The sequence below is a fragment of the Emys orbicularis genome, chromosome 1 (assembly GCF_028017835.1).
Source record: "Emys orbicularis isolate rEmyOrb1 chromosome 1, rEmyOrb1.hap1, whole genome shotgun sequence".
Taxonomy (NCBI): Eukaryota; Metazoa; Chordata; order Testudines; family Emydidae; genus Emys; species Emys orbicularis.
In genome coordinates, this window is record NC_088683.1 from 152,239,094 (window position 1) to 152,251,652 (window position 12,559).

A 12,559-nucleotide genomic window follows, 5' to 3' on the forward strand; every position below is an offset into this window, starting at 1 on the left:
AAAACAAAGTAAAACTAAGATGCCTTGCCTGGCTTTTTACTTACACATTTGAAATATGAAATACTTGTTTAGAAAGATGGGGAGAACCTGGATTGATGTCTGGTCCCTCTCAGTCCCAAGAGCGAACAACCCCTTAAACAAAGAGCACAAACAAAAGCCTTCCCCCCCCCAAGATTTGAAAGTATCTTGTCCCCTTATTGGTCCTTTGGGTCAGGTGTCAGCCAGGTTACCCGAGCTTCTTAACCCTTTACAGGTAAAAGGATTTTGGAGTCTCTGGCCAGGAGGGATTTTATAGTACTGTACACAGGAGAGCTGTTACCCTTCCCTTTATAGTTATGACAGCTGGACAAAGATCTACTATTGTTGTAGCAGATGCCTGGATGGCTTTGTTTAATGACCCAAGTGGTTTCAACAGTAGACTTACAGGAGAGAGAATGACAATAGTCTTCTCTGAACATAGTAGCAAAAGTAATCCACCAGCCTCACTACTTAGATCCATCCCATCTTGGTAGATACTTTCCAAAGCCAGTAATAACGGCTGGAGTAATTTTAAGACAACAGCCAAGGATCGCTCATGAGAAAGCCAGCGGGTTTTCCCAGGTTGGAATAATTTGAACTTCAGTCCCAGTGTATCTTCTATATTTTCCAAGATATTCAGTCTTTTTGGACTCTTGCTGAAAAAAGAATATAATTAAGACATTAAATTTATAGCTTTAAAAATGTCTTTTGAAGAGTCTGCAGCTTGTACTAGTGCAGTGTGTATAGGAGAGATTAGGGTTACACTTTTCTCTGAGCAAAATTTGTACTCCACCATGTCTTCCAGAGAAGTTTGCAGCTCCATCAAATGCACAAGCAGCCATCTGTTTGGGGTCCAATTGACAAGCATTTAACTCTTCTAAGATGTGGGTTGTCACAGAGGCAGCCAATGTGTCTTCTATAACTTGAACATCTAGAAATGCATCTACTGGCCTACCACGGACATCAAGATAATGTACACAATGACTTAATACTTGCCCATTTGCATCGGTGCATTCATCAGCCATGTATGCAAATTTTTTGAATGTGGTGAGCGAGGTCTTCACTTTTTCAACTGTTGAGTCTTTCACTGTTGCACCATATGCTTCTAGCCAGTCAGTTGAGTTTCTTGCAGAAAGATAGTGAACATTTGCTGGTCTTGTTCGGAACCAGTGTTCAACTTCAGGATGAACAAGTGACAATGCACTTAACATTGGCCTCCAGTTTGTAATGTGTGGTATCTCTTGCTTAAATAGAAAGTATGATGCCACACCCATGTTTGTTCGCATGTCTCTTGAGGTTCCACCCAGCTCACAGTGATTTCAGCTGAGCTCTCAGTGGGGGAACCTTGCTGCTAGTGCAGACTGGACCCTCTCTTCCACTTAGACCTGATTAGTGATTTCAGCTGTAGTGGTCACTTAACAAAACAAAAGACTATCTATGGAGCCTAATCAGCTCTGTCTTTAAACAGTGGAGAGGGGCAGGTCAAATAGTACTTGTGACTAGGCAGGGCCGGCTTTAGGCCGATTCCCCCGATTCCCCGGAATCGTGCCCCACGGGTAAGAGGGCCCCGCGCCCATGCCTAAGAGGGCCCCGTGCCTTAGGCTCACCTGGCGGCAGTCCGCTCTGGTGGCATTTCGGCGGGGGGGGGGGGTGTCCGCTACGGGGTCTTCGGCGGCATTTCGGCGGTGGGGGCTCCTTCAGTGCCGTGGAAGACCCCCCCGCTGCCGAAGTGCCGCCGAAGACTCAGACCGCCGCCGGGTATTCGAATCGGGCACCACAGGTCCTAAAGCCGGCCCTGGACTCAGGCAGACCATCAAGCAAAACACCTGTCCCCAACCTCTCTCTTGATGCCCTCAATCAGCACAGGCTAAGTACAGTTCTACTGCCCTTTACTCATACAATAAGAATAACATTTCATTCCCCCCCCCCCACATTCAAGTGATTTGTAACCCAACCCCAGCCAAAATCTTTCACTTGGGCAACACAGCTCCGTTTGCTGGATACCTAGGTAGGTGTGACTGTACATACAATCTGGTCCTGAAGCCTTTCCCCCCAGCCCCCAGCTCATCACTAGCTGTCAGGGAGAGCTCATTTAGACTTTGCTTACAAATCATAATTTGGCCAACATCACCGAAATGAATGCACTGACATCGTCATAAAAACAAAAGCTGTATAAGGAAGCTAGTCTATGTTCATACTTTTCAAATCTATTATACTTTTTCAGATACACATTTTATCATACACTTTATATGCTTATAAAGTATGTATTAATGTTTCAATTTCAATTCAAATTTCCAAACAATCCCTAAATTGGCAACACTGCATGTAACTAATTCACAAAAGGGGGGGGGGGCAGCGTGTTGGGGAAATTCAGTGTGTGTGTGGGGGGAGGGGTGTAGGAAAATCCCTGCAAGACCCTGACTGTACCTGGGAGGCATGGGGACTCTGGTTCCTCCCAGGGACGTTCCCCAAGCCTTCCTGTCACAGCGGCAGCCCTCCCACTGGGCCCTTCCCCAGCAGAGGGGTGCAGTCGGGGGAAGGAAACTGGGAGATAGAAGGATGTCGTGTAGCCACATCAGCAGCGGGGATAGGACCTTGCTCCCTCCCCTCACCTGGAATAAGGCCACCTGGAGGTAGTTGTAGGGCTCCCTCTGCTCGAAGTCCTCCTGGATCTCCCTGCTGGCCCTGTGAAGGGAGGGCTCCGAGCCCAGCCGGCGCCCCAGGCACTCCCCCAGGCACTCCGCGCGCTGCAGGATCCTGTCGAAGAAGCGGGTCTCCCAGGAGGGAGCGGCCGGTGGGCCCGCGAAGCCGGCCTCTTCCCTGCATCTGCCCTGGCAGCCGCGCCGCGCCACCAGCAGCTGCGAATAGCTGTGCAGGGCGCGCTGCAGCAGCTCGGCCGCCCGAGGCCAGTCCCGCGCGAAATAGGCCCGGACCCCATCAGCGTAGAGCAGATCGTAGGGGAGCAGACGCCCCGAACCTGGAGAGAAGAGGGACGTGCCCGGGGCAGAGAGGGCGAGGAGGAGGAGGAGGAGGAGGGAGGCCATGACAGAGCAGGGGGAGGGGGCTGCAAAGGGCTGGCCGAGTGCAGGGGAGAGAGAGAAGACGCACCTAAAGGAAAGGGCTCGGGGCAGAGGGACCCCACCGCGGGGCTCGCTGGAAGAAGGAGGCGGAGGCGCTGCTCTCGATGCTGTTTGGCTCGGATGGGAGAGGGGAAGTTGGATACAGAGACCAGGGAGGCGCTAGGGGATAGAAATTCTTCCCAGAGCTTCCCAAGTGGCGAGCCAAGGCAGCGGAGCGGGGCCTGGGCCGTGTGCGTGGCTTGTTTGGAGGGAAGAAGTCTGTAGAAAGGGGCAGATGGTAAGGAGGAGATAGCCAGACACGCACAAAGCCATACACCCCAGTAAACGTGGCTGCTGTCAGGGATTCCCCTCCCTGCTGGTCCCTTACACCCCGCCGGCAGGAATCAAATCTGGATCGAGCGGGGTCAAGCAGAGGGGGCATTTTAGCGTTCGCACCCAACCCACTGTAATGTGTAAACCATCGCCCCTCTCTCCCCTGGACCTCCCACTCCCAAATCCCCTGCCTGGAGCAGTGGTTAAAGGCTGGCAGCCAAGCAATTACGCGGACACTGGTGTCTTGATTTGCAAAGGTACCAAGTGTCTGCAGCACCATTGACTGCAGTAAAGGTTGGCTCAGCACCTCTGAAAATCAGGCCAGCTCCATACTGTTGCCACCCCTCAATTTTATTCTGAGTCTGGGATGTTTGGGGCGTTTCTCAAATCCCCAGCTCCTTGAGTCATGTGACAACAGGAGACTCAACTTTCATTTTAAAAAATGAGTAAATTTCTAGCCTTCATAGGCATGGAGAAAAGCTTGAAAATATGACCCTGAAGCCTCAAACCCCAACATTTATTATTTGTTTAAACTCTCATGTTTTGGGGTCCTAACTCATGATTTTTTTAATGCTTGGGGTTAGCAATCTACTATGACCTGATGATCTTGTGGATGCTCAGGCCAACCCAATCCCCACTCTGTATGGACCAGCAGACCTACAACACTCCCTCCTTCCCCAACTTGATTGTGTCTCGTGATCACATCCCAATATTGTATTTACCATGGTGCAGCCTGGCTTAGCAGCCATAAACTCATGGGCAGCTGGTGAATGAGCATTTGGGGGAGGCTAGCCCCTAGCCCCTTCCCGTCTGCCCAAGGCCCTGCCCCTCCACTTCTACACCCCTCCCGCACTGGAGCCCAGAGCACACACACCCCCATGGCCACCCTCCCCCCGCCCCCCGCACACTCTCAGCCCCAGGCAGGCGGTGCGGCCAGAGCACGCCCTGCTCCAGAGCCCTGGGCGGGCAGAGTGGTCCAATGCCAGGCGGGTGGATGGGTGGGCAGGCAGCACAGCATGGCCCCAACCCCGGGCCTTTTGCACACTGGCTGCAGCCGACCTGCCCCAGCCTCTTGGCCACAGAAGAGCGGGAAGGGAATTGGAAGCAGACAGGAGGGGGTCTGGGGGCAGAGTGTGGGTGGGGCCACGCAAGACTGTTTGGGGAGGCACAGCCTATGCTACCCACTGCCTATGCTACCCACTGCCCATGAATAAACTAGACCAGATCTGTAAGGCAACCGCTTCTCAGGCTGATGCCCCTTTTGTCTGAACTGATGCCCCATGTTCATTCTCTCAGAATACACCTGAGAGACCGTCTAAGCTGTTACTGGTTAACATACTCTTTGGATTCCACCGCTGGAAGCAGTGCCCCAGGGATAAAGGGCCCTGTATCCTATTCCCCAGTCCCTCTGGGCCAGCCAGTCTCTTCAACCTGGGGCAGAATTGGAATGGTGTCCTACAGGTGAAAGGCTCCATGAACATAAGAACGGCCATACTGGGGCAGACCAACAGTCCATCTAGCCCAGTATCCTGTCTTCTGACAGTAGCCAATGCCAGGTGCCCCAGAGGGAATGAACAGAGCCGATAATCATCAAGTGATCCATCCCCTGTCACCCATTCCCTTTGATCCATTGACAGACATACTAGTCCACCTTTCAGAGTTTGGTATGAAGGGGAAACCAGCCATGGTGTGTTATGGTTTCCATCATGGATGAAGTTCAGCAAGTGCTGTCCCTGGGGTCTGCATACAGTAGAGGCTTCTTTGTGCTCCTCTCCAGGATATCCTTGTTCTGTTCCTGAATCTGGGAGAAAAGCATTGGCAACTCTGTGAAGTGGGAAGGTCTGCAGCAGGTGCTCTACAGGCAGTGGGTGAGGGTCAGCTGGATGGATGGGATTTTGGTGTCAGGGTTCAATTCTAAAGCCAGGTTGCATTATACGCCTAGGACAGCTCCTGCTGCTAACCCCCATCTTTGAACCTCCTTACCTGTCTGTCCTTCCCTAATGTCCCCTGAACACCTCAATCTAATGCTGCCATGACAGTATCTTTACTCATTCCTGGGGGCTGAGAGTCCAGGCAGCCAAGATTAATCCTAATGCCTGTAAACAGGCTCCATAAGCAAAATATTTTTTCCTTGTCTTCATTCTCATCATCTCCAGCAGATTTAACCACTCTCTGGAACAGGACTGGTACAAGGTGGTGGTTTTTATTCTAGTTGAGATATAAAAACACAAGCAGCCACCGGTGCCTTTTTACACTAACACTCCCATTCTTGGTACCCTGGTGAAACTGAACCAGTGGTAGAAAGGGTGGAAATTTTAGGAACAAAGTCTAGTGTGGATACAGCCCAAGTCACCCCTGAGACTGACAAAAGAACTAGCCCTCCTGTGTCCTGAAAATCCTCCCTGGTACAGGACTCTCCTTCACTTCCTGCCCTGTTGCTGTTAAATATCTGCTGCCTCCCACTCTAATCTGCTGCACTGTTAAGATGGGTGGCAGTGGGAGCTTTGCCTGTTCCTTATGTCCCTCCCCGGCAGCATGGGAAACTTCATTAAACATTTTGTCAATCACTTTGTTGCCATGGAAATGAGGTTATTATTAATACAGCACTTTAAAAACACACACATTTGACACTCCAAATATAGAATTTTAATACTATTCTGTCCCCACCTCTGCTCTCAGGGGCATTTTCAGTGATGGGTGGAGCTAATGAGAGCGTGGACCTAACAAGGGGTGGAGCTAACAGAGGGCAACCCCCAAGTCATATTTATAACCTGTGAGCAGGCACAGGCTGCTCATGTCCCTGGCTCCTTCGTGCAGACCTGTTGCACTTGTCCCCCAACCACCGCAGCATACATGGAGGGTGCCTTGTTTCTGCCAGCTGTTGAGAAATATGAGAACATAAATTATCCACTGGGTCCCAGGAGCAGGGGGACATTGAAAGTTTCATTTAAGAATCCCAGTGGCAGTGTATGTCTTTGATGCAATCTCATAGGTTGAGCTCCCTGAAGGTATGTGCCTCACAGGCTTCAAGGGTCCTTTCATGTGCCTGCTGTCTGTCCTGCAGATGCCAGTCTTCACTGCCAGACAGTGAGCAGCGTCGTGCCCGATCAGGGCCCTCTTCCTCCTCCTCAGCACCCCCAAGGGAGAGGCGGCGGTCCCGGCGCAATGTGAGTGGGAGGCGGGAGTGGCGTGGACTGCAGGCTGGGGAGGGTAGAGGTGTCTCGTCGATGAATGTGGTGATCTCATCCCTGAAGAAGCAGGCGCTGGAGCTGGATCCTCTGGGGAGCAGCCCCCCCTCAAGAAACTGCCGGAGAGTTGTTAGCTCATTTTCAGGGGGCCGCCGGCGGTGGTGGTAGTCACGCAGTTCAGGAGGAAGGAAGCCAGGGCCCCCAGGCTTGCGGGGAGTGGCGACTCGGATGTCATCAGATGATGACCACTTGTGAAGAAAGGATGGAGTGGAACGGTGGGAGGAGAAGATGTTAGTCTCATCGTGGGACATTCTCCGGGAGATGGGGACCTGAAAGAAGGTAAGAGGAGATGAAGGTGAGGGGAAGGGAGATACTGCGAGGCTTGGGGAAAGCCTCAGAGATAGAGTGAAAGAAGGTAAGAGTTTCAGAGAGGGGAATCCATGGGTTATACACATATGGGAGGCTAGTGACCCCTTAAGACCCCAATAGAGTTCCAGGGAGGGGAATATCTGGGTGCGACACACAAGGGAGATGGGACTGGAGGGTACGGTGCCCCTTGCAGTCCCTACAACTCACCTGCAGATAGTGCACCCTGTCGTGGGGCAGCAGCATGTGATTCATGGGCAGCAGCTTGACGTCCCTGGGATCCCGTTTCACAGCCGCAGCGCCGTTGGCATCGAATCGCACCTTACAGATCCGCCCATCGCCGTAATCCTCACAGGCCCCATCTTGATGGGGAGAAATGGTGCACAACACTGTCAGCTGGGAATCTCCTGTCACTGCATGTTCAGGGAGCCTGCATACCCTCCTTTCACATGCCCTTGTTTTCAATGTGTCCCATAGCTCCTGCTGTCTGCCCTCTTCCCACATGACAAACCCCTCTTTCCAGTTATCCCCCTCCTCATTGGTCTAGGGAGTATTGGGTCTACCCTGTCCCAGCTCACATCCCCAAATGTCTTGCCACCAGAACGGAGAGAAATATGGATGCTCGGATCACAATGTTGGGGGGAGGAGGGGTCTGTGGCAGGGCAGAGACTCACCAGCATGGCACCTCCTGCTGGTTGTCCAGGGAATTAGCTCTTTTCCAGCCCAGAGCGCCCTCTGCAGACCGGTGTCTCGCCTGCCGCTGGCCCCCGTGTCCCTTCTGGACCCCAGTGCCCTTTGCCCAGGGGTTCTGCCCTCTGCAGAAACCCACAATCTGGGTCTCCCCACCCCAGGGAACCCCCAATCCCCTATCCCCACCTTGCCTCAGTGGCTACTGCCAGTCTCCATTTAGCCCCCGCTCACTGGGACAGACGGCAGTCTGTAAACCACTCATCATCGGCAAGGGGGGTTGGATCAGCTGCCTCTGCCTATTCCTGGGCTGCCCCTCTGCAGCCCTACTACCCTCTCATGGCCCTTAACTCGGCCTGCAGCGTGGGGCTTTTCTAGGCTGGAGCTCCCCAGCTCCCTCTGCCCTTCCCCAGCACTGCTCCACCCTAGGTACCCTGCTCAGCTCCCCAGGCAGCCAGGTCCTTCTCTCTCTGAAATCTAGAGAGAAATATTTTTCTTCCTGGCCCACCGCCCTCTTATAAGGGCAGGCTGGGCCCTGATTGCACTGGCTACAGCTGTGGTTGCTTTCCCAATCAGCCCAGCTTTTCCCCTGCCACAGCCCTCTCCCAGGGCTGTTTTAAGCCCTTCTGGGCAGGAGTGGGGTAACCACCCTGCTACAGGGTCCCACTGTGATTTGGAGGTTTACATCCTGTGTCTTGCCCCACCATCATAATTTGGGTGTCTGAGTAATTCTGTTCATCCTTTGGTTAGTGTGGGAGGGTGCATGTATTGCTCCAGCCCCCACAAAAGGTGCTGTCCCTTTCCCATTTGTAGAACCCCAGCTACAACCCTGAATACATCCTAGCCCTGCCAAAAGTACTCTGGCCGGACACTCAGTGTTGCCAGGCTCCCCACTTTGCTGTCTGTCCCAGGGGCAGGGTTTGTTATTAGGGAGATGGTGGGAATATTGGGGGGGCTCACCATCATCCCCTTCTTCCTCTGTCATGATGGCGACACACTGCTCCCACACGGTGCGGACATCAGCTCGGTAGCGCTCACAGGACCAGATGAAGGAGGGGAGCAGCAAGGTCTGCACCATGGAGCACCAGAGCACTGCCAGCACCATCCAGGTGGGGGCGGTATCGTAGCGCAGGCTGAAAAAACTCACCACCTTGGGGGTAGGAAGGAAACAGACAGTGAGTGGGAGAGAGACATACATGGTCACAGAAAGAGAGAGGGGGAAGAGACAGACGGCATGAGAGTGAACTGTGCAGTCAAATGACTGATTGGCAAAGGGTTCTTAAAATAATTGGTTTTGGGTTTTTGTTTTTTCAAAGCCTCCTTGTTTTGTCCCTTACAGATGTCATGAATGTGAAGGCTGGGCTGCCCTGGGTTTGCGGGAGGACATGGGGGCTCTGAGAGCACCTATTCTGCACTCTCACACGTTAACTGAAGGTGTGAGCCCTATAACAGCCATCCTTTCTCAACAGTGCTCATTATGCACTGGAGTTAAATAGGTGTCTACAAAGAACACAGAATTTGAAACACTCCCTTCTCTTAATTGCTCCCTTTCAGTTGTGTGAATTTCAGCAGTTTGTCACCTGTCCATAGAATCTTCCAGGATAGACCAGAACTGAATTTCTACTAAGAAAATACATTCAGATGGAAGAAACCAACCCAACCCAAAAACAAACCTTCAACCCCCCTAGCAACTTTCAGGCCTTTTGTATCATCTATACATGAGCAAACAATGGACACAAACCCTGGTATTTATTCCTGTGCAGGTCACCTTTAAGTTTGCAGCACAGTTTCTATTCCAGCCCCTTGGTCTCGGTAATTCAGAGCTTTGCAAGCCTTTCAATTGTGGGGTTAGCACTTCTTAAAAAAAGTTTGAGCAAAAAATAGCTTGTCCATTTTGAGAATAAGGCAAACATATTCCTGCTGCAGAAGAAGCAAATTCCTGCACCCTGAATGCCTTTAGAAACTACACAGGGCCAAATATAGAGACCTCTTGTTTGGGGAGGGAAGGCAGGTGAGAGAGTCTCTTATCTAAAGTCTCAAGCAATAAGGAAGCTGGATTAATCGTACACTGATCTCAGTGTGGAGCTAAAGGGACACAGAAAGGGGCTTCCACATCCCTTCTCCAGTGGCACTCAGACTAGGGCTAAACCACTCCAAAGAATGCAGCCTGCAGTGGGGCAGACTGAAGGGGCTAGCTGAGCACCGCACTGAGCTGGAGACCTCTTTACTACATTCTCCACCCTGTCTTGGCCACACCCACCAATCCCTTGAGAAGAGGATTGGGGAGTGAGTTGGTGGCCTACTGGGGTGGAGAAGGGGCAGCCTGCTCCTTACCAAGATGGGTACCCCGGTGAGTGTGTCATACAGGAAGACAATGGCGCTGATGAGGTTGGTCATCTGCATGGAGGTCTTGGCTGACTCCGAGCCATCCAGCGATGACCTCCTCTTGCCCCTGACATCCTCTACAACGATGGCCGGCACATTGAAGGTATTGTGTGTTGAGGCGGGGAAGGAGGAGGAAGCTTCCTCTGTCTGCCGGTGACGACATCTCTGGTGCCTTTGGTGCGCCCACAGGGTCTGGTAGAAGGTGATGCCCACACACACCAAGCCCATGACGATTCCTCCCAGGAGCAGGAGGCTGAAGCAGACACCAAATCCCAGCCCAATCTTGCTGACGATGAACTGGCAGCCACGGGCATAATAGCGCTCACCATTGTTGTGCCAGCCAATGGAGGGCAGAGTGGAGAGGATGAATGATACCATCCAGATGCCCATCACTGCATGCAGAGCCTGCTTCTTGGCATTACTCAGCCGGTAGTTTACTGGCCACCTCACCATCCACATACGGTGATAGGACAAGGAAGCCACTGTGAAGCAGGTGGCCAGGGCGAGGGTATAGTATGTGGAGACAAAGACCTTGCAGATGCTCTCGTTCCAGTCATAATCGGAGGACTCGCGCCGCAGCTGCACCACGGCGTAGGTGGTGAGGGGTACAGCTGCCATGAGGATGTGGGTCCCAGCTAGGAAGCACAGCAGCAGCTCCAGGGGTTTGTGCTTCTGCTGCTTAGCTGTGATGCTCAGGATAATCCAGGAGTTGGCCAGCAGGGCTAGCAGCCCACATGCCAGCCACCACAATGAATTGTTGTGCAGGGTCGACTCTGACAGGTCACCCACGCTGCTGCCCCCGCCACGATGCATCATGCCTCCCACCTTGGGAGCTGGAGACAGGGTAGGAGGATCAAGCACAGGGACCCCGTACAGGGGCAGACAACTCTCACATCATCTGCTCCAGACAGGAAGCAAACGGCATGCACAGAAGGGGTCACCAAGAAACATTGCTACAGGGCATATGGGAAGAGCTCCCTCTTTTTCTCTATCCCTTTCTTTGTGCAACCCTTTCAATCCGTCGCTCCTTCCCTCTTTTGCTCTCTTGTTATGTTTCTTTCACTCTTTTGATCACTTCCAATTCTTATTCGCTCCCTTGTTCTCTTTCCTTTCTCTTTCTTTTCTTTCTGTCTCCCTCCTTTTCTCTGTCTTTCTCACAATCACTTGTTAGAGCTTCCCCTCTCTCTCCCACACATGCTTTCTTTTATTTCTTCTCCCTGTTTCATCCTCTCTCCCCCTTTACTCCCTCCGAGATGGATCCCCTGCCTCATGCTCCATCCATATATGCCCCATCTCTGAGTGAGACCTGCTTTTTCCTGGGGCCTGTGAGGGCTACACCAAGGCAAACAGGTGTCTCTGGGGCTCAGACCTGTCCAGATATTTCAGTGGGATGCAACTATGTGCCAGATCTTGGCATCTCAGTTCTGGTGTCTTAAGGGTTGGTGAGGGGGCTAACAGAGGGGTTCAGAGAGTCTGTGGGTGTAATGGTGGGGTTGGCACATGCACAGTGCACAATCCCCCAGTCACCAAACACCACAGTCTCAGGGAGCTAATGATTTCTGCCCCCCAGCCCTGCTGAAGCTGTAAAAGGGTGGGGGGAAGGAGAGGCAATGATCTAATCTGTCCAGGATGCCCCAACCACCAGGCCTGCACAGTGTCCTTTCTGCCACTCCCGGAGCTTGTTCTGTTCCTACAAGCCCCCTCCTCTGGACTAGGTGCAGGGCTCAACCAGTGAACAACTGGGGGACAGTGAGAAGGGAAGATCCTTTTCTCAGACTCCCTTGGAGATTCAGGGATCAAGATTCACTGCAGAAGGGGGAGAAAAGAGAAAAGGCAATTTAAGATATATCCATCTCTCCAACTCTCTCAACACTCACACACACAAATAGAGCATTCTGATCTAGGCTATGCAGGGTTCTCCCCAGTGACTTTAGATAATAGACTATCCAGATGCATGCCTGTCCTGACCTGCAGCCCCCGTAGATCCAGGTTTGGCTCCCCTGTACCCGCTCTCAGTTCTGCTGACTCCTGACCTGCTGCATCCCTCAGCCCCTGCCATCCTGGTACTGGATCCCCACACACAACATTTCTGCTGACACACCTCATTCCTGATCCCTAAGCCCCTGCCCTGTGCTTCCAGTTGTGAACTCTTTTGTACAAAGCTGTAAAGCACCTCAAGTATGTCTTAAAAACCCTCTCCCTCCTGGATTTCAGGCCTCAGATCCTCACATCTCTGCAGGTGCACTTCTGTCGTGATCCACAGGACCTATGCTATTTCAGACTTGGGTTCTCCACCCAAAGCTTTGCTAATGCCCCTCATTTGAGATGTATCCTCCCATCCCCCTAATATTCCAGTTCTGGGTCCAGCTATGCCAGTGCCCTCCTGACCCACAGACATCCTGCTGTTCAAGTCTTAGCCCAACACATTTCTGCCATGGCACCTCAATTCTGATTACTAGCTATTCCAGGAGGCCTGGACCCTCACACAAAGCTCTACTCATGGCCCTCAATCCTGACCTGGAG

General features: G+C 52.3%; 2 protein-coding genes across 2 annotated transcripts in view; both read right to left on the reverse strand.

Moving 5' to 3' along the window:
- Positions 1-3,062, reverse strand: part of P3H3 (prolyl 3-hydroxylase 3) — a 28,041-nt gene extending 24,979 nt beyond the window's left edge. Inside the window, exon 1 of the mRNA XM_065408272.1 lies at positions 2,631-3,062. Within this exon, the coding sequence (XP_065264344.1) occupies positions 2,631-3,062 (432 nt within the window). The remainder of the gene's footprint in view (positions 1-2,630) is intronic.
- Positions 3,063-6,396: 3,334 nt separating this feature from the next.
- Positions 6,397-10,852, reverse strand: GPR162 (G protein-coupled receptor 162). The gene is made up of 4 exons (XM_065408283.1): positions 9,986-10,852; positions 8,612-8,801; positions 7,175-7,326; positions 6,397-6,927 (listed from the first exon to the last, which is right to left on the reverse strand). Exons 1-4 carry the CDS (start codon positions 10,850-10,852, stop codon positions 6,397-6,399), a joined length of 1,740 nt encoding a protein of 579 aa, XP_065264355.1.
- Positions 10,853-12,559: the final 1,707 nt, after the last annotated feature.

What these genes read in the sequence shown, in the direction of transcription:
- GPR162 (XM_065408283.1), bottom strand. Translation starts at nt 10,852, where the DNA reads ATGATGCATCGTGGCGGGGGCAGCAGCGTGGGTGACCTGTCAGAGTCG. An exon ending in TCACCGGGGTACCCATCTTG is followed by an intron (nt 8,802 to 9,985) that starts GTAAGGAGCAGG and finishes CCTACCCCCAAG; the next exon opens with GTGGTGAGTTTTTTCAGCCT. An exon ending in ACAGGGTGCACTATCTGCAG is followed by an intron (nt 6,928 to 7,174) that starts GTGAGTTGTAGG and finishes ACCTTCTTTCAG; the next exon opens with GTCCCCATCTCCCGGAGAAT.